The sequence below is a fragment of the Chiloscyllium plagiosum genome, unplaced genomic scaffold, assembly GCF_037043375.1.
Source record: "Chiloscyllium plagiosum isolate Xiang-an unplaced genomic scaffold, Cpla_swu_hap1 HiC_scaffold_7, whole genome shotgun sequence".
NCBI lineage: Eukaryota > Metazoa > Chordata > Chondrichthyes > Orectolobiformes > Hemiscylliidae > Chiloscyllium > Chiloscyllium plagiosum.
Window position 1 is genome coordinate 12,879,755 of NW_028270145.1, and position 21,405 is coordinate 12,901,159.

Sequence of the window (21,405 nt, forward strand, 5' to 3'; positions counted from 1 at the left end):
TGATCAAGATCCCATTATAATCTGAGGTAACCTTCTTCGCTGTCCACTACACCACCAATTTTGGTATCGTCAGCAAACTTACTGACTATACCTCATATGCTTACATCCAAATCATTTATATAAATGACGAAAAGTAGTGGACCCAGCACCGATCTGTGTGGCACTCCACTGGTCACAGGCCTCCAGTCTGAAAAACAACCCTCCACCACCACCCTCTGTCTTCTACCTTTGAGCCAGTTCTGTATCCAATGGCAAGTTCTCCCTGTATTTCATGAGATCGAACCTTGCTCACCAGTCTCCCATGGGGAACCTTGTCGCACTCCTTACCGAAGTTCGTATAGATCACTGGAAGAGCACAGCAGTTCAGGCAGCATCCAAGGAGACGTCGATTTAGAAGCTCCTTGGATGCTGCCTGAACTGCTGTGCTCTTCCAGCACCACTAATCCAGAATCTGGTTTCCAGCATCTGCAGTCATTGTTTTTACCATCGTATAGATCATGTCCACTGCTCTACCCTCATCAATCTCCTTGTTACTTCTTCAAAAAACTCAATCAAGTTTGTGAGACATGATTTCCCATGCACAAAGCCATGCTGACTATCCCGAATCAGTCATTGCCTTTCTAAATACGTGTCAATCCTGTCCCTCAGGATTCCCTCCAACAACGTGCCCACCACCGACATCAGGCTCAGTGGTCTATAGTTCCCTGGCTCTTCCTTACCCACTTTGGCTATCATGGTGCCACTATTTACTAATGTCCAGTCTTACAGCACCTCCCCTATGACTATAGATAATATAACTATCTCAGCAAGGGGCCCAACAGTTACTTCCCTAGCTTCCCAGGTCCTGGGGATCAGGTCCTGGGGATTTATATGCTTTTATGCGTTTCAAGACATCCAGCACCACCACCTCTGTAATATGGACATCTTTAAGATATCACCATCTATTTCCCTACATTCTATATCTTTCATGTACTTCTCCACAGTAAGTACTGATACAAAACACTCATTTAGTATCTCCCTCATCTCCTGTGGCTCCACAGCCTCTCTGATCTTTGAGGGGCCCTATTCTCTCCCTAGTTGCCCTTTTGTCCTTAATATATTTATAAAAACCCTTTGAATTCTCCTTAACTCTATTTGCCAAAGCTACTTCATGTCCCCTTTTTGCCCTTCTGATTTCCCTCTTAAGTATACTCTTACTGCCTTTATACTCTAAGGATTCACTGGATCTCTCCTGTCTATATCTGGCATATGTTTCCTTTTTCTTTAAACCAAAATCTGGATTTCTCTTGTCCTCCAGCATTCCCTACACCTACCAGCCTTTCCTTTCATCCTAACAGGAGCATACTGTCTTTGGACTCTTGTTATCTCTTTTTTTGTTTGAAGGCTTCCCATTTTCCAGTTGTCCCTTTACTTGCGAGCAGCTACCCCCAATCAGAGTTTGAAAGTTTTTGCCTGATACCATCAAAATTGGCCTTCCACAAGTTTTTAACTTCAACTTTTAGATCCGGTCTATCGTTTCCATCACTATTTTAAAACTAATGGAATTATGGTCATTGGCCCCAAAGTGCTCCCCCACTGACACCTCAGTCAGAGCCCTGCCTTTTTTCCCCAAGAGTAGGTCAAGTTTTGCACCTTCTCAAGCAGGTACATCCACATACTGAATCAGAAAATTTTCTTGTACACACTTAACAAATTCCTCTCCATCTAATGACTTAACACTATGGCAGTCCCAGTTTATGTTTGGAAAGTTAAAATCCCCTACCATAACCACCCTATTATCCTTACAGATAACTGAGATATCCTTACAAATTTGTTTCTCAATTTCCGGCTGACTGTTCGGGGTCTGTATTACAATCCCAACAAGGTGATCTGCTGCATAGAATTTGTGCTCCGCTTCGGTTGGTCCAGCCTACCAATGAAACATCCATTCTGTTTGAGGTTCTCCATTCATTGGCCCAAACCTATCTCATTTACCTTCGTGTGTTGGGCAATTTTGTCTGGAGTTTACTCTGTTCGGGTCCACATCCTCTTTGGTTGACACTGATATTTGGTTCTATTCCAACTTCTACCATTCCTTTTGTCCTGGTTGTTCTAAAGCCTAATCTTGTAACTGACTACACATTTGAGAGTGGGTGCAGGGATCGTTATTGATATAGGTCTTCCAAAAAGTTTGGGTTGCCAATGAGATGGTCAGTGTGTTTTTGAGTGCATTTCACACAGGTGAGAAGAGTTAGCAAACCCCTTATTTCCATCTTTCTGGGGAAAGTGGCGAGGGTTGGTTGAGTGGTGCCCAGAGAGGTAAGGCACTTTAAGGCCCTATCTTTTGCTTGCCATAAGAGATCAGAACTGTTTCTTCTTTAATCTTGTCATGCTTCTTACAAGACATATGTACATAGGCTGATTATCTTTTATATTCTTCATTAGGTCTTGGGTTTAGAATTCTGATGCCCCATTATAAATGTATAGATATCCTATCTTGTGTCAAGTTGATAGCTTGTTACTGTGACTGTCATTACTGTAATGTCAATAATTTCATATTTTTGCTGATTTCATTAAGTAGGTAAATACTTGGAATCCTGAATCATAGCATCATGCAGTACAAAAGTGACCCTTTGGCCTATCAAGTCAAGCATTGACAAAAAAACCCTCTTAATCTACACTAGTCCCACTTTCCAGCACTTGGCCCATTGCTTTGACTGTTATGATACTTCAAGTGCTCATCCAAGTAGTTGTGAGGTTTCCCGCCGCAACAACCTTCCAAAGCAGTGCATTTCATATTCCCTCCACCCTCCGGGTGAACAACATTTCTCCTCTAAATCTACTGCTTTTCACCTTTAAAATTATGCCTCCTTGTGTTGACCCTTCAATAAGGGGAGCAGCTACTTTCTATCCACCCTATGCATGCCCCTTTATCTATTCTACCTTAATCAGGCCCCCTCTCAGTCTTCCCTGCTGTAAAAACAACCTGAGCTTATAATACTCTCTTCATAGCTACATTGCTCCACCCCAGGCAACATCCTGATGAATCTCCTCTGCACACCCTCCAGAGCAGTCCTATTGTTTGGTGACTAGAGCTATACACAGTTCTCCAGCTGTGACTTAACCAAAGTTTTGTACAGGCCTGATGTAACCTCCTTGCTCTTATAATCTATGCCATGACTTATAAAGGCAAGTATCTCGCATACCTTCTTAATTACCTTACTAACCATCTTGCAACCTATAGGATCTGTGGACACGCACCCCAAAATCCTTTTGTTCCTCTGAACATTCTCGTGTTCTGCCACGAATTGATTATTTCCTTGTCTTGTTTCAACTTCTGAAATGCAACAGCTGACATTTATTAGGGTTAAATTCCATCTGCCACTGATCTGCCCATGTGACCAATCCATTTATATCACCTTATAACGTGTCCCCTCCTCCTTCACAGTTAACTACCTGGCTAATCTTCATATCATTTGCAAACTTACTTATCATTCACTCTACATTTTCTTCTGTATTGTTTATTTATAAATTTCTCCTGAATGATATGGGGACCCAGTACTGATCTGTCTGGTATGCTACTGGACACCAGCCTTTAATCACACAAACAAACTTCTACCACTATCCTTTGTCTCCTACTACTAAGCCAATTTTGGGTATTACTTGACAAATTACCCTGAATCCCATGCCTTTTGCATTCTCTATGAAACTCCCATGTGGGACCTTAGTCAGACCATTGAGTATAGGAGTTGGGAGGTCATGTTGTGGCTGTACAGGACAATGGTTAGGCCACTTTTGAAATATTGCATGCAGTTCTGGTCTCCTTCCTATCGGGATCTTGTGAAACTTGAAAGGGTTCAGAAAAAGTTTACAAGGATATTGCCAGGGTTGGAGGATTTGAGCTATAGGGAGAGGTTCAATAGACTGGGGCACATTTCCTGGAGCGTTGGAGGCTGAGGGGTGACTTATAGAGGTTTATAAAATTATGAGGGGCATGGATAGTAGAAATAGACTAAAGTCTTTTCCCTGGGGTGGGGGAGTCCAGAACTAGAGGACATAGGTTTAGGGTGAGGGGGGAAAAACATAAAAAAACCTAAGGGGCAACTTTTTCTCACTGAGGGTGGTGCGAGTATGGAATGAGCTGCCAGAGGAAGTGGTGGAGGCTGGTACCATTACAGCATTTAAAATACATCTGGATGGATATATGAATAGGAAGGGTTTAGAGGAATATAGGCCAAGTGCTGGCAAATGGGACTAGATTAGGTTAAGATATCTGATTGCCATGGGCGAATTGGACCGAAGGGTCTGTTTCCGCGCTGTACATCTCTGTGACTTTGGTGAAATCCATATAACCTGCATCAACTGCACTACCCTTGTCTTTACACCTGGTCACCACCTCAAAACTCAATCAAATTATTTCCACAGATTTTAGTTTGAGTTGCCAAACATACTTATCATTAAATTTCTGTTTGATACAAAAAAAGTAATCTATAAAAGGTTAAAGGTGAAATCTTCTTATTCAGAAATATGTGTGTTACGTGTACATGAGTGACAACAATATTTTATCGGTTTTTGGTGATTGCGTATATGTTTAGTTAGTCCAAAGTCATTATTGAAAATATTTAGTACAGGTTCAACATGTAGTAGAATAGTTTTTTTTCCAAGGTTTCTATATTTGTTTCCTTCTTCTTTCCCCCCAAAGCTCTGTATGAGGCAAATTATATGAGTTGCTATTAGTGAGGAGTAGCATACGTTATTCTCCACGTCATTTGGTAATTAAACCAGAAATAATGTTGGTGTCTCAATAGATTGTTCAATCTTTATTTCTGGGACTACATTTGAAAGTATGAGAGCCAAGAATAAATTATTGAATAAAATGGCATGGATAATACAGAAGATGGGAATTAAAGTAAACAGCCTGATGGTGTAGAGATGAAGAGTTAGCAATGTTTATCATCAGATTTTTTTTTGTACAAAAGTGTTTATTGATTAGAAAATCTAAATTGTTACTTTGCATGTTTTTGAAAATCCTGTTATCTTGTACCCTTCCTTACCCCAACATTAGATGATGGAAGACCAAACTCTTCATATCGAACAGACCTGACTCAAAGTGAACCACAGGTTAGAGAAGAAAATTGGTCCAGCCACCAAAGTGATGACCAAGCATATTTAAGATCATCATCACCTTACAAAAAACAACATGCAAGGGAAAACCCACGAAGAGCATCTAGTGCATCAATGGTCAAATCTCAAGGTGCAGGTGAGGAAAAGCTGATGAATGATTTTGTTATTTTAACAAGTGTTGTGAATTACATTCAATCGAATAGTGTGCAATTTATTCATTGCTGCCCCACAATTTATTCACAATTGAAAGGTGGCTTTCACAAGAATGGAGTTTCATTCTTTCAATGATCAATAATAGATGATTTTTAAACATCAAAAATGGTGGTTTTTTTTCATTCTGTCTTGGTTACCTTTCCCAATCCTGTATTTCGTGTGTTCTCTCTCTCTTTTGAACCTGAACATAATTTATGTTGAATTAAGTATTCTAATTCACAATTCCTTTTAGATTTGCTTCAGTTTGGTGGAGTAAGAAAATGTGCCATTGCGTGCCCTTTCACATGGGTCCTAGATTTCCTTTAACAACATTGCCTGTTCTTGTTTTCTAATAACTGGACCTTCAGTTCATACTTTGTGAGTAACTGCAAGTGTAGTAAACAGCATGTGATGTTTGTTGATGGATCACTGCAATATCAAGATGATTGTCTTGAAATATGCATCTTTCATTAGTGGATAAATATATAACCAATGTATCTTTCAGGTTTAGATCCAGAAAACACATTTTATCATATTTCTAATGGCAATATGAAAAATTACATGATTAACATAGCTTTATGTGATGTATCACTCTATTCTGCATGTTACTGAAGTGTATGTGCTCTAAATTGCAACAGTGTTTCAAAATTCAATGTTCTTTTCTTTACTATGCAAGTGGGAATGGTTAGAACCACTGCTGAGTTCAGCAGCCTGAGTAGAATAATAAAATGTTTCGTACTGTGTGGCTTTTAAATTGTCTTGTTTGCATTTTTTTGCAATAAAACAAGTTACTTAAAATGCTGTTAGCTAAGTAATGCCATGATATTTTTATTAAGCAATTCATATAAATTAAACAAAATAATGTACTGTACAGAAATTTCTGAGTTACAATTCCTGAAGGGGATTTGGATATAAATTCTGGATTTAGGCAAGTTCAATAAGTGTGTAGAGAGAAATTCTTTCCCCATTTCTGGAGCATTTCAACAACTCCTTTCACCGCCACCCACTCTGGCCATTCCGCTTCCCATTTCCTCCCATTCCAGGTAATCCACCCTGTTTTCTAGACTGTATTCACCCCTTCCTGCAGGGCAGGTACCCTTTCCCTTGAATCAGCCCCTCATTCACCCAAATGCTAAATTCAGCCCTGCCATTGCACCCCACCTCTATTGCTGGCATGCCTCCTCCCCAGCTGAACATGTAGAGATTCTCCCATATCTTGAGGGTTAGTTCAATCACAGTTGAGTTCTCTGAAGCCTTTTTTATAAACAAATTAACATTTCACTTTAACCCACTTTCAAAAGAAAAATCATTCTGGCTGCCTACTTCCGAAGTTGAACTTGTGGCAATATTGAATCCAGGCACTTGAATTCAAGTGGGGTAGCATTGCAATCAACATATTGAACTGACCAATTAAAACAGTATGGACTGACTAAAAGTGTATTCAGTTAGCTAATTAATTTTCCGTGAACTAATACAATGCTGATAGAGTCAGTTGCTTCTATAACAGTCATTATGATTTTAATGGTATTGAATCATAAAAGCTAGTGTAGTTGAGTCTTGCTTTGTCAATTGATATAAAATATTGTAGCTGGATCACTTTTGTAGTTATTAATTTGTGACATTAACTGCGGTATAATTAATAGCTATTCCTGTAGTTTTCAGACAAATGATATCTACACTGTTTCTCTTCAATCAAATGTGCTATAAAGAAAGTGTTTGAGTTGGGGTGTGGGAGAATAAATAGAAAGGATTTGAAATTTTGTGGAAAAAAAAAGATGTTTAGTGGTTAATCCTCCAAATCATCCAGTTGATAATTGTGCCAGGCTTTAAACGAGCTCCTGTTTTCAAAAAAAAGGTCCATCTCGTGCATTACAATTTTAAAGAAAATCGCAGTCATGTACCTTAGTGAATGCTGTCAAACCCAATGGGTCTGTTCCAATATTATCCATAAGGCATCCCAGAAATGTCTTCTCAACCGTCCACTTTGGCTTTTGCTAGTTGTGTGTTGAGAGTGGGGCGCTGGAAAAGTGCAGCAGGTCGGGCAGCATCCGAGGAGCAAGAGAATTGACATTTCCGGCATAGTCCTTCATCAGGAATGATGGTTTGCTAGTTGTGGGCTGAAATTGCTACTTCAAACCTATGTCTCATTATACCATACTGCAGATGTTTACAGCATGCTTGATGATTGCTTGTCCTCATGGAAGATAAAGCAATACACATGAGGGAAGAGTCAAAAAGGAAGGCAGAATAAACCTGTTATCTAGGAAAGTATGCATACTTGACAATAGCATGTCACTATGACTGTTGTGAAAAAAATACACAACCATACAGTAGGAGAAAACACGCCCATTTCTAATCCAACTATAACTTTCATTTGTGTAGAATCTTATGAAGTAGGTGCTTCACAGTAGCATTAGTAGACAAAGTTTAACACTGAGAAAACAAATCAGGTTACAAAAGCTTGGTTAAAATACTTGGTTGTATAAATGTCTTAAAGCAAGAGGGAGGTACTTTAGTGGAGAGATCTTTGGAAGGAATTTCTGGACTTTAAATTGTGGCAGCTGAAATACCAATAGGAAAAGAAGTTTAAAATACAGCTAACTTCAATTTAAAAATTACAGGTGATTAGATGGCTTTACAGCTCTATTGAACTTGCATACATTGGTACACTTCCATATATTAGGGCACATTTTCACACAGGGAGGCTCAGGGTATATTAAAGAATTCCATTTCAATGTCTCCTGCATCCTTTCTTACCTAGTACAATGGATCCCATTGCCATTTGGGATATTCAGTCTATTTCACGAGGTCCAGCTCAGGACCTTTGTACTGTTGCTCCCTGTCTCATACTGGCTAACCGCTTCAACTACCTCTCTGGAGTTTGACTCTTTGCATGAAGAATTTCTGCCCTCACTAACTTGTGATGCTCAACATGCCTTTCTTTTGCTATAAACTTTCCTCTAGCTCTTGGAAGGTTTCCCTTTTTTTTTGCACTCCCTTGCCCTATTTTATAGTGCTTCCAATTCCCACATAACACACAACTTAATTCTGCCTCTAATTGTTCCGGCAGCCCTTTTAAATCATGCTTTTTTCTAACTATTTGTTCACAGGATGTGGGCATCCCTGGCTGAGCAGCATTTATTGCCCATCCTTAATTGCCAGAGGGCAGTTCAGACTCAATCACATTGCTGTGGTTCTGGAGTCAAATGTAGACCAGACTCAATAACAATGCAGTTTCCTTCCCTAAAGGGCATTAGTGGACCAGATAGATTTTTCTTACGTTCGGCAATGGATACATGGTCATCATTAGACTCTTAATTCAAGCTTTTTAAAAAAAAATTGAATTCAAATTCCCCTGTCTGCCATGGCAGGATTCAAATCCAGAACATTATGAGGCGGCACGGTGGCTCAGTGGTTAGCACTGCTGCCTCACAGCACCAGGGACCTGGGTTCAATTCCCGCCTGTCTGTGTGGAGTTTGCACCTTCTTCCTGTGTCTGCATGGGTTTCCTCCGGATGCTCCGGTTTCCTCCCACAATCCAAAGATGTGCAGGTCAGATGAATTGGCCATGCTAAATTGCCCACCATGTTAGGTGAGTTAGTCAGGAGTAAATATAGGGTAGGGGAATGGGTTTGGGTGGGTTACTCTTAGGAGGGGCAATGTGGACATGTTGGGCCGAAGGGCCTGGTTCCACACTGTAGCTAATTAATCATTACCTTGGTCTCTGGATTAACAGTCCAGCAATAATACCACTAGCCCATTGTCTCCCCATTTGACTTTTTGTTTGATTTTGATACTTCAGCAGCTGTTTGGATTCCTGTGTACCTTGCCTATAAAGTAACTGACAGGGTGAACTGAAAATTGTGGTACTTTTGCTCTTGTTAACTCTGAGCATCTTCAGTTTTTTGATGCAATTGTTCTTAGGTATTTTTGATCTAATGGGTTTCAAGACTTGGGCTGTGATTTCTGTCCTTGTTTTGTCATTTGTTTTTCTTGCCAGCACATAATTGCCAATTTCCAGTTTTCCTTTGATAAATGATGCTCTTTGGTTTGTGTTTTAAGTACCTTTCTGGTTGCTCAAAAGGACGAAAGGCCTCTTTTTATACAAAACGGCATAAGTTGAAGGTTATTTAATGGAAGATTGCTGTTGGGAAGAACGAGTCAAATATTTGTTATCTTTATCTTGGAATTGAATAAATTTCCAAAATTTTCATCTGAAGATGTCAATTATAAAATAAAGTTTAAAACAAAAGCTGCAAGCATCATTTTCAGACAGTAAAATACATATATGTAATTTCTGGTAGTTAATACCTTAGTTGTGGAAGTCTTTCTTAACTTGATTAACATTCCAACAAAATCTGAACACATATATATATAATCTGTGGTTTCAGTTCAAAGTTAATTTAGGCCTGCTTATTTGGCTGAAGATAGAAAATAAAAAGCCCAAAAGGATAGTGAACGCTACTGTCTTACACAGGAGAGGCATCTTTCCTGAAAATTCCTTGATCTGGTTGGGCATTTTCAATATGGTACATCTCTATGTTGGATAATAATCTACTTCTAAATAATTCTTAAATACTGATCTGATGGGACGTACTTACAACAAGCTTCCACTGTGTTACTAGCCATGCAGACGTGATCCTGGATCCTTCTCTGTTTCAAAAAACAAGCATTATTGTCAACAATGCTGTAAAAATGGCAAAGCATATTTATATGAGGAAACCTGGATAATTGTCTACTTCAACTCCATTTGATTTTTATCTCCAGATTAGCTTAATGCACTCTTGCTAATTTTTACAACAGGCTCCATTTTGCATGTCTATTTTCAATTGTACTGAAAAATGTGTTGCTGGAAAAGCGCAGCAGGTCAGGCAGCATCCAAGGAGCAGGAGTATCGACGTTTTGGGTATAAGCCCTTCTGAGTGAAAATGTCATTTCCTGAAGAAGGGCTTATGCCCGAAATGTCGATTCTGCTGCTCCTTGGATGCTGCCTGACCTGCTGCGTTTTTCCAGCAACACATTTTCAGCTCTGATCTCCAGCATCTGAGGTCCTCACTTTCTCTTAGATTTTAACCTACTGCGAATCTTCTTGCAAGGATGCCTTCCTTGAAGAAGCTCTCTTCCTCCCTCTACAAGGATTTCAGTGAGTCCCTCTCTCACTGCACACCCCAGGTCATTTCCTCTGCCCAGAAGCTCTTCAGCCACGTTCTCAAACAAACTCGCTACCACAGCCACATCTCCTTCCTCAGCACCTGCCTACGGAACCGACTGACCCCTCATGGACTCCGGACTCTGTTCCAACCCCAACCTCACTATCAAACCGGCAGACAAGGGAGGCGCGGTAGTAGTTTGGCGCACTGACTTTTACACCACTGAGGCTAAACGCCAGCTCGCGGACACCTCCTCCTACTGCCCCCTTGACCATGACCCCACCTCCCACCACCAAACCATCATTTCCCAGACCATCCATAACCTCATCACCTCAGGGGATCTCCTATCCACCGCCTCCAACCTCATAGTCCCACTACCCCGCACTGCCCGTTTCTACCTCCTGCCCAAAATCCACAAACCTGACTGCCCCGGCCGACCCATTGTCTCAGCCTGCTCCTGCCCCACCGAACCCATCTCTGCATACCTCGACACGGCCCTGTCCCCCTTAGTCCAAGAGCTCCCCACCTACGTTCGGGAAACCACCCACGCCCTCCACCTCCTCCATGATTTTCGCTTCCCCGGTCCCCAACGCCTTATCTTCACCATGGACATCCAGTCCCTGTACACCTCCATCTCCCATCACGAAGGACTCAAAGCCCTCCGCTTCTTCCTTTCCCGCCGTACCAACCAGTACCCTTCCACTGGCACCCTCCTTCGACTGACTGAACTAGTCCTCACCCTGAACAACGTCTCTTTCCAATCCTCCCACTTCTTCCAAAACAAAGGAGTAGCCATGGGCACCCGCATGGGTCCCAGCTATGCCTGCCTCTTTGTAGGATATGTGGAACAGTCCATTTTCCACAACGACATTGGCACCACCCCCCACCTTTACCTCTGCTACATCGATGACTGTATCGGCGCTGCCTCGTGCTCCCACGAGGAGGTTGAACAGTTCATCCACTTCACCAACACCTTACACCCAGACCTCAAATTCACCTGGACAGTCTCAGATTCCTCCCTCCCCTTCCTCGACCTTTCCATTTCTATATCGGACGACTGAATCAACACGGACATTTACTATAAACCAACCGACTCCCACAGATACCTGGACTACACCTCCTCCCACCCTGCCCCCTGTAAAACGCCATCCCATATTCCCAATTCCTTCGTCTCTGCCGCATCTGCTCCAAGGAGGACCAGTTCCAATACCGTACAACCCAGATGGCCTCCTTCTTCAAAGACCACAATTTCCCCCCAGACGTGATCGACGATGCCCTCCATCGCATCTCCTCCACTTCCCGCTCCTCCGCCCTTGAGCTCCGCCCCTCCAACCGCCACCAGGACAGAACCCCACTGGTCCTCACCTACCACCCCACCAACCTCCATATACAGCGTATCATCCGCCGTCATTTCCGCCACCTCCAAACGGACCCCACCACCAGGGATATATTTCCCTCCCCTCCCCTATCAGCGTTCCGAAAAGACCACTCCCTCCGTGACTTCCTCGTCAGGTCCACACCCGCCACCAGCCCAATCTCCACTCCTGGCACCTTCCCCTCCAACTGCAAGAAATGCAAAACTTGCGCCCACACCTCCCCCCACCCCCCACCCCCCCCCCCCCCCCTTTACTTCCCTCCAAGGCCCCAAGGGATCCTTCCATATCCGCCACAAATTCACCTGCACCTCCTCACACATCATTTACTGAACCCGATGTGGCCTCCTCTATATTGGGGAGACAGGGTGCCTACTTGCGGAACGTTTCAGAGAACACCTCTGGGACACCCGGACCAACCAACCCAAACACCCCGTGGCTCAACACTTCAACTCCCCCTCCCACTCCACCAAGGACATGCAGGTCCTTGGACTCTTCCATCGCCAGACCATAGCAACATGACGGTTGGAGGAAGAACGCCTCATCTTCCGCCTAGGAACCCTCCAAACACAAGAGATGAACTCAGATTTCTCCAGTTTCCTCATTTCCCCTCCCCCCACCTTGTCTCAGTCAAATTCCTCGAACTCAGCATCGCCTTCCTAACCTGCAATCTTCTTCCTTACCTCTCGGCCCCACTCCCACTCTGGCCTATCACCCTCACCTTGACCTCCTTCCACCTATCGCATTTCCAACGCCCCTACCTTTTATCTTAGCCTGCTGGACACACTTTCCTCATTCCTGAAGAAGGGCTCATGCCCGAAACGTCGATTCTCCTGCTCCTTGGATGCTGCCTGACCTGCTGCACTTTTCCAGCAACACATTTTCAGTCCTCACTTTCTCCTATTTTCAATTGTATACTGTTTTTGAGAGTTTCAACTGATTTTTAAAAAAAAATTCTTCAAGTTTTATTTCTTTTACTTTGCATACTTTTGCTGCATAGTTTACCGGGCTATGGTATATATTTGTAGAATAATTTGTTCAACTGCAATCCTGTGTACCAAACATAAAACTATTCCATTGCTGTTTGTCGAATGTAGTAAGTTTCTTGCTGTCAATGTCTTTGCTGTCTTTACAGTGGTTACAAGCATGTTTCCGATTTCTTTTGGTTTGTGTTTTCCTGTTTGCCTTTTCACTTCACCTTTTAAGTTTTATCTTGAGTGCTCAATCTAGTTCCACGTGTAATGACGAATGCACAAAAAAAGGCAAGTATATGTTTGAACCAATGTCACACTTTAGTTAATCTTCTATGAACTGAAACTTAAAAAAAACTTTTTAGTCAACAAACTACACACATTGCTCAATTGCAATATACAGACCTTACATCCTGACTAACAATAGAATCAATAGCAGATTATCATGACATTTTGTCACTGGTATATGTCATTGCTTTAAGAAGTTTCCATGTACAAGTGCATCTGGCCCCATTGAAATATTTCCAATTGCTTTATGCTAACCTTGTAATGCAGAGGATTACTTAAAGACAAATAATTACCAAACTGAGTTCTTTGAATAATAGACATGCATTGTGGCAAAGCAGTACCTTGTTTGAATGGATAACCACATCAGTAACATACGATAATAATAAAGATTTGGAGATGCCGGTGTTGGACTGGGATGTACAAAGTTAAAAATCACACAACACCAGTTATAGTCCAACAGGTTTAATTGGAAGCACTAGCTTTTGGAGCGCTGAGGAGCTGGTGTTGTGTGATAATAAAAGTACTGAACTCAACAACGTATATTAAAATAAAGTAATTTATTAGGTAATTAAGAAAATTTCTTGTGAAGGAACACAAAATAGGAAAAAAAACTGACAAAATTGTAACTAAATAAGATGTGGTAGAGGATATTGATCTACTCTTGGGAAATAGGGCAGGGCAGGTGATGGAAATGTCAGTGGGGGGGAGCACTTTGGGGCCAGCGACCATAATTCTATTAGTTTTAAATTAGTGATGGAAAAGGATGGACTAGATCTAAGAGTTGAAGTTCTAAATTGAAAGAAGGCAAATGTTGACGGTATTAGGCAAGAACTTTCAAAAGCTGATTGGGTGCAGATGTTTGCAGATAAAGGGACGGCTGGAAAATGGGAAGCGTTCAAAAATGAGTACAGCGACAATATATTTCTGTTAGGGTGAAAGGAAAGGCAGGAAGGTGTAGGGAATGCTGGATAATTGGAGAAATTGAGGTTTTGGTTTAGATAAAGAAGGAAGCATCTGTTGGGTATAGACATGTGAGATCGAGTGAATCCTTAGAGTATAAAGGCACTAGGAGTGTACTTAAGAGGGAAATTGGGAGGGCAAAAAGGGGACATGAGATAGCTTTCGCAAGAAGGGTTAAGGAGAATCCAAAGGGATTTTACAAATATATTAAGGACGAAAGGGTAATTAGGGAGAGAATAGGGCCCCTCAAATCAGCAAGGCAGCCGATCGGTGGAGCCGTAGTAGATGGAGAGATACTAAAAGAATATTTTGCATAAGTGCTTACTGTGGAGAAGGACATGGAAGATATAGAACGTGGGGAATTCAATGGTGACATTTTGAAAGATGTCCATATTACAGAGGAGGAGGTGCTGGATGTTTTGAAACACACAAAAGTGGATAAATCCCCAGGACTTGATCAGGTGTACCATAGAAGTCTGTGGGAAGCTGGGGAAGTGATTGCAGGGCCCCTTGCTGAGATGTTTGTATCATTGATAGTCCCAGGTGAGGTGCCAGAAGACGGAGATTGGCTAACATGGTGCCACTATTTAAGGAAGGGGTTAAGGAGAAGCCAGGGAACTATAGACCAGTGAGCCTGATGATAAGTTATTAGATGGAATCCTAAGGCAAGGTTTACATTTACTTGGGAAGGCAAGGACTGATTAGGGATAGTCAGCATGGCTTTGTGCATTGGAAATCATATCTCATGAACTTGATTGAGTTTTTATTTTGAAGAAGGAACAAAGAGGATTGATGAGGGCAGAGCAGTGGATGTGATTGTGTGGACTTCAGTAAGGCGTTCGACAAGGTTCCTCATGGGAGACCAGCAAGGTTAGCTCTCATGGAATACAGAGAGAACTAGCCATTTGGATACAGAACTGACTTGAAGGAAGAAGACAGAGAGTGGTGGTGGAGGGTTACTTTTCAGACTGTAGGCCTGTGACCAGTGGAGTGCCACAAGGAACTGCCTTGGTCCTGTACTCTTCACCAATGGTATAAGTGATTTGGATGTGAACATAGGAGGTATAGTTAGTAGGTTTGCAGGTGACACCAAAATTGGAGGTGTAGTGGACAATGACGAAGGTTCCCTCAGAGTACAATGGGATCTTGATCAGATGGGCCAATGGGCTGAGGAGTGGCAGGTGGAATTTAATTTAGATAAATGAGGAGCTGCATTTTGGAAAGGCAAATCAGAGCAGGACTTATACGCAGTTTCACAGTTCCTTGAAAGTAGAGTTACAGGTAGATTGGATATGCTTTCGTTTCTTGGTCGGTGCATTGAGTATAAGAGCTGAGAGGTCTTGTTGCGGCTGCACAGGATGTTACTTAGGCCACTTTTGGAATATTGCGTGCAGTTATTGACGCCTTCCTATTGGAAGGATGTTGTGAAACTTGAAAGGGTTAAGAAAAGACTTACAAGGATGTTGCCAGGATTTGAGCTATAAGGATAGGCTGGGGCTGTTTCCCCTGGTGCATTGGAGGCTGAAGGGTGACATTATGTCGGTTTATAAAATTATGAGAGATATGAATAGGATAAATAGACAAGGTCTTTTTCCCTGGGGTGGGGGAGTCCCGAACTACAGGGCATAGATTTAAGGTGACTGGCATGATATAAAATGGATTTAAGGGATAATGGTTTCATGCACAGCGTGGTACGTGTATGGAATGAGCTGCCAGAGGAATTGGTGGAGGCTAGTACCATTACAGCATTTAAAAGGCATCTGGATGGGTATATGAATAGGAAGGGTTTAGAGGGATATGGGCCAAGTGCTGGCAAATTGGTCTAGATTACCTGGTTGGCATGGACGAGTTGGAGTGAATGGTCTGTTTCCGTGCTCTAGGTATCTGTGACTCTATTTACATTACTGATCCTCTCAATTTGTACTTTAGAGTTGCAGTGAATTGCCAACTTTCCCGAATGTTTCTATCTTCTCAAAACTTATTGTGCACCATTTCGCGTACTGTGAATCCATCTTCACTTGTCTGAGTTTAAAAGGGGAAGAAAAAGGAAAACTTGCGTCCTGGAGTAAAAGGTACACACTGCATGTGGCTTGCAATACACATTTGCAGTCTGCCATATTTACTGTTACAAGGTAACCCTATGAGTGGTGATGGTATGAAGATGCCGGTGTTGGACTGTGGTGTACGAAGTTTAAAGTCACACAATACAGGTTATAGTCCAACAGGTTTAATTGGAAGCACTAGCTTTCGGAGCACTGCTCCTTCATCAAGTAGTTGTGGAGTATAAGATTGTACAACACAGAATTTATAGAAAAAGTTTACAGTGTGATGTAACTGAAATTACAAATTGAAAAATTCCAAACCAAAAATAATAAACAATCCAGGTCTTTTTCAATATATAATTTCAGTTACATCACACTGTAAACTTGTGCTATAAATTCTGTGTCGTACAATCTTATTCTCCACAATCACCTGATGAAGGAGCAGCGCTCCGAAAGCTAGTGCTTCCAATTAAACCTGTTGGACTTGTTGTATGATTTTTAACTGAGTGGTGGGAATTGCCGTATGCAGGAAGAATAATGACGGCCTTTAAACCCTTTTATCTTTATACAGATCTGAGTGCTGAAAGATACAGAATGTTCTTGGTTGACTATACCTTCCAGTGATGCTACTTATTTTTATTCCTAGTGAGGTATTGGCACATGGTTTTAAATTACACCAAGTGTGCTTTCACATTCACCTGTACGTTGGCATTGTGGAAATATAAAGGGTGCCTTTCCCACTCATTTGCCCAGTGAAGCTGTAATGTTTAGAGTTATTCATTAACTTTTATGTTACTAAGTGGTCTAAAGTGTTAAGTTTTTTGGTGCATTAACAATGATTTGCACATTTATTTAGTACCCATCTATCACGAGCAACAAAATAATTCAGAGTGGCAAAATATGGGAGTTGGTATTCCACAAGGGTTCATGGTAGCACCACTACTGTTCACAGTTGACATTAATGATTTGGAATCAAAATAATTTCTGATTTTGAGTATGTTAACAAATTGGAGAACGTGGATATAATTAATACTGAGGAGGACTGTAATAAAATAGAGAAGACAATTAATAATCTTAGATATTGGGCAAATAATTAGAAATTAATACATACACAGAAAAATTGAGATGGCATATTTGATAGATTACGGAGGCCACTTGTTACTTGGAAGATGCAAATCTACGTGGAGATAGAAAGAAAGGGATCTCGAGTACAAATACTAAATCAACCACTGAAAGTTGTGTCGTAATCAAGGTCATTTAAAAATAAAAGGACGCTGAGCACTACACTTTCTATCTGGATTAAAAAAAGTAAGGAAATTATGCTAACCTTGTATCAAACTTTGGTTCCATCATGCTTTGAGTACTGCGTGCAGTTCTGGATATCGTGTTATAAAAATGGTGCTGGAGGGGGTACAGAGAACATTCAGTGATGATGTCAGAAATATGTGGGTTAGTCAGGAAAGGAATGGGTCTCTCTTCTCTTGAAAGTGAAGCCTGTGTGGTGACTTAATAGTGGACTTTTCATTATCAGAACTTTATTATATACAGGGAGGAAATTTTCTTTTGTAACAAAGTGCATAACTAAAGGCAATCAATATAAGATAGTGACTGAGAAATTCAGTAAAGGACTGGAAGAAAATTCAAATGCAGAATAGTGAGAATGTGGAAGTATGCATTACCACAGTAAGTAGTTGAAGTGGATATTATTGAAGCATTTAAGGGGAAGTCGAGAATGAGGAAGAAAGAAATAGATGGTTATCTTAGATTTAGATGAAACAAGAGAAGAGCAGAATTGCTCCATTGCCAAGTTGGACCAAATTGCTTATTTCTTTGTATAACTGATGTAACCCCATGAATTAATTCGATGTTTAAATTGTTTTTGATTTATTAATTAGATGGTCCTAGAAAACCAGATATGTCAATGGGAAGCCATGATCCTCGAACAGCAGTACAACTAAGGAGCCTTACAACAGTTTTGAAGCGCTTGAAAGAAATAATGGAGGGAAGAAGCCAGGTACTGTACATAGTAAACAAAGTTAAATTGTTAACCTATACAGTACATAAAATTAGAAAGGCAAAACAGGCTCAGAAGGCAGGAAGAACTGCAACAAGTGCCGATGTCTGACCACCCTCTAAACAACTATATAGAACCTTCATATCCTCATAGAAAAGATTGCATCAAGCATAAAAACATAAAATGTTGCTAATATCTGGGCAGCAAGTTTGTTGCCAAACTGAAAAGTATAGAGAGCAGAGACAGCCAATGGGTTTTCACTAACAAGTACAATATCTGACTACTTTGAATATCTTTGATCCACCATTCCTATCTTTTAACTAGCAGAAAGTCACTCAGAATGGTGCACGTTTGTGCAGAATTCTGCAAAGAAACTGGAAAAGAGAATTTGTTTGCCATCTTATGTTTATTTAATTATGTTGGCAACACCAACAATTTGGGCAAAAGGAATCATTGCAAAATGTTTCAAGAAAGGGGAACAGAAGTTATTGTAACAAGTGTTGTGATGTTGCATTACTATCTTGCCCCAAGTAAATTTTCATGCAGCTGCTACCAACAGAATTAAGGTGGCCATTGTTGGATAAGCTTGATGTCTTGGAAAAATATTTCAGAACGGATAAATAACATTTTTGCTGATAACTGTCCCCAAGAGAAGATGGACTTCCAATGGTCTAATCCGGAGAATGACTGACATGATCCCTAAATAGATATGAAATTGAAAGCGAAGGAAGTGAAGAGCTGAAAGTCTGACCAGATCAACTGCAATTCATACAATAAACAACTGGAGTTTAGGGGAAAAATGAGACAATATTATGACATGATCTGTCACTATCTTGTACCTCGGTGTTATAAAAGAATGATGTGAATTGCCAAAATTTGCTTTCTGTCCAGCCTTCATTCTTGTTCAGATTGTAATGCTGAAAAGTTTAAGTTCTCTTTAGAGCAAAGTTGTATTTCAAAGTGCCAGAGAAGGAGGGACTGGAATTAGGAAATATACCAAGAATGTGTTTATTTGTAATGCATGCGCATAAGTTCTATTATGTTCTTATAGTTCTCATTACTGAATCCTCGATTGTTTCCTGGTTTTGCACAATAGGACACTGATTTGAAGCAGTACTGGATGCCAGATAGTCAATGTAAAGAGTGTTATGATTGTAATGAGAAGTTTACCACCTTCAGACGTCGACATCACTGCCGTTTGTGTGGACAGATCTTCTGCAGTCGTTGTTGCAATCAGGAAATACCTGGGAAATTCATGGGTTATGCTGGTATGTAAATACAAAAGTCAATTTGAGGTTCACTTTTCTAAGTTTGCACCAGCAATTGATTAATTTAAACACCTGAAGAAGGCAAGTGATAGTTTAGATTAAATAGTTAAATATAGCCAACAAGTTTGTTATGGAACAAGAAATTATACAGCATGGTTTAAAATGTTTAAAAAGAAAACAAAGTGGTTGCAAGCTTTAGTCAAGAAATAAGTTGGGTTAAGAGTTATCTTACTGTATCTTATACTGTTTGTCAGATATACTTGTGTAGAAGTTGATTTTTTTTTAATCCAGCTCATAATTTAGGCCACCTCATAATTTTGATTCTTTTATACAGTAACATTTTTGAAGAATTTTTGCAATGGAACAGATTAAAATAAACAATACTATTAATTTATTTAAAAATGTAGACATATATACATTTCATCCAATATAATATGAATATACACCATAATGAATCAACTGTAATACTTCACATTGTAGTTCTTCAATCAAATGAATTAGGCACAGGATCAGGACACTCAGCTTTTCAAGCCCGCTCCCCCATTCAATAATATCATGGCTGATCTGATTACTTCATGTTTCTGTCTATCCCCGATAAATTTCACCCCTTCCTTATCAAAATCTATCTACCTCTGCCTTAAAAAAAAATTTAAGGGCTCAGTTTCTAATGCCTTTTTGAAGAAGAAAGTTTCAACTCTCATGCCTCTGAGAAAATACTTCTCATCGCTGGCTTAAATGGGTGACCTCTAGTTTTAGTTTCTGGCAACAAGAGGAAATGTCCTTTCCATGTGCAGTCTGACAAGACCCCTCAGGATATTGTATATTTCCATCAAGTTATTTTTATTTTCTCTAAATGTCAGTGGACACAGGTGGGGCTTGACCAGCTTCCCTCATCAGAAAACTGACCAATCCAGTTATTAGTCTAGTAAATCTTCTCTGAACTGCTTCCAATGCATTTACATAATTCCTAATTAGACCAGTACTGTACACAGTAATCCAGCTGTGATTTCACCAGTGCTCTGTATAACTGAAACATAATCTCCCCTTTTGTGTATTCAATTTCCCTTGCAACAATCTATAAAATTATATTAGCTTTCCCAATTGCTTGCCATCTTTACATAGTAACTCTTTGTGATTCATGAATGCTCGCATCCCTCTGCATTCGAAAACACTACAATTGCTATCTGATTAACCAAACAATTTGTCCCTATGGTTTGATTATATATCTTGTGGATTTTCCTCACCTTCATTCTCAGCATTAATTGTGTTATGACCAGATCCCGTGCAGGGTTCCCCAAGTTGCTGTGGTTCCAGATTTCAAATTGTCAAGCTTCCAGGCGAAGAGAAATTATCTGGGAATTGTCTTCCCGTCTTTACTAAGCAATTTGCAGCCCTCAGTGTGGGAGAGTCAGCGAGTCATAGAGATGTACAGCACGGAAACAGACCCTTCAGTTCAACCCGTCCATGCCAACCAGATATCCCAACCCAATCTAGTCCCACCTGCCAGCACCCGGCCCATATCCCTCCAAACCCTTCCTATTCATATACCCATCCAGATGCCTTTTAAATGTTGCAATTGTACCAGCCTCCACCACTTCCTCTGGCAGCTCATTCCATACACGTACCACTCTGTGTAAAACAGTTGCCCCTGAGGTCTCTTATATCTTTCCCCTCTCACCCTGAACCTATGCCCTCTAGTTCTGGATTCCCCGATCCCAGGGAAAAGACTTTGCCTATTTACCCTATCCATGCCCCTCATAATTTTGTAAACCTCTATAAAGTCACCCCTCAGTCTCCGACGCTCCTTTACTTACAACATAGAGTGGTTTTACGACTATGATTTTCACAACACACAAGTTCTTGAACCCAGCTAATACACACAAAGACCTCAGTCCATTGGAACACATGAGCACCACAGCTCACTAACACACACTAACTCAAGTTGAGCTGACTTTTAATCCCTTGCCCTTGTATTCTTGAAGGAGAAAACATGGCTCTTGTCCAGACTTCAATTTGTTCTCCAACAACATTCAGAATTGGAGAA

At 40.8% G+C, this 21,405-nt stretch overlaps 1 protein-coding gene across 3 annotated transcripts in view; it reads left to right on the forward strand.

The window, feature by feature from the left end:
- pikfyve (phosphoinositide kinase, FYVE finger containing) overlaps positions 1-21,405 on the forward strand; it is a 148,429-nt gene that overhangs the window by 23,164 nt on the left and 103,860 nt on the right. For all 3 annotated transcript variants that reach the window (XM_087988726.1, XM_087988727.1, XM_087988728.1), the window contains exons 3-5: positions 5,045-5,239; positions 17,975-18,093; positions 19,190-19,361. In XM_087988726.1, the coding sequence (XP_087844852.1) occupies positions 5,045-5,239; positions 17,975-18,093; positions 19,190-19,361 (486 nt within the window). The remainder of the gene's footprint in view (positions 1-5,044; positions 5,240-17,974; positions 18,094-19,189; positions 19,362-21,405) is intronic.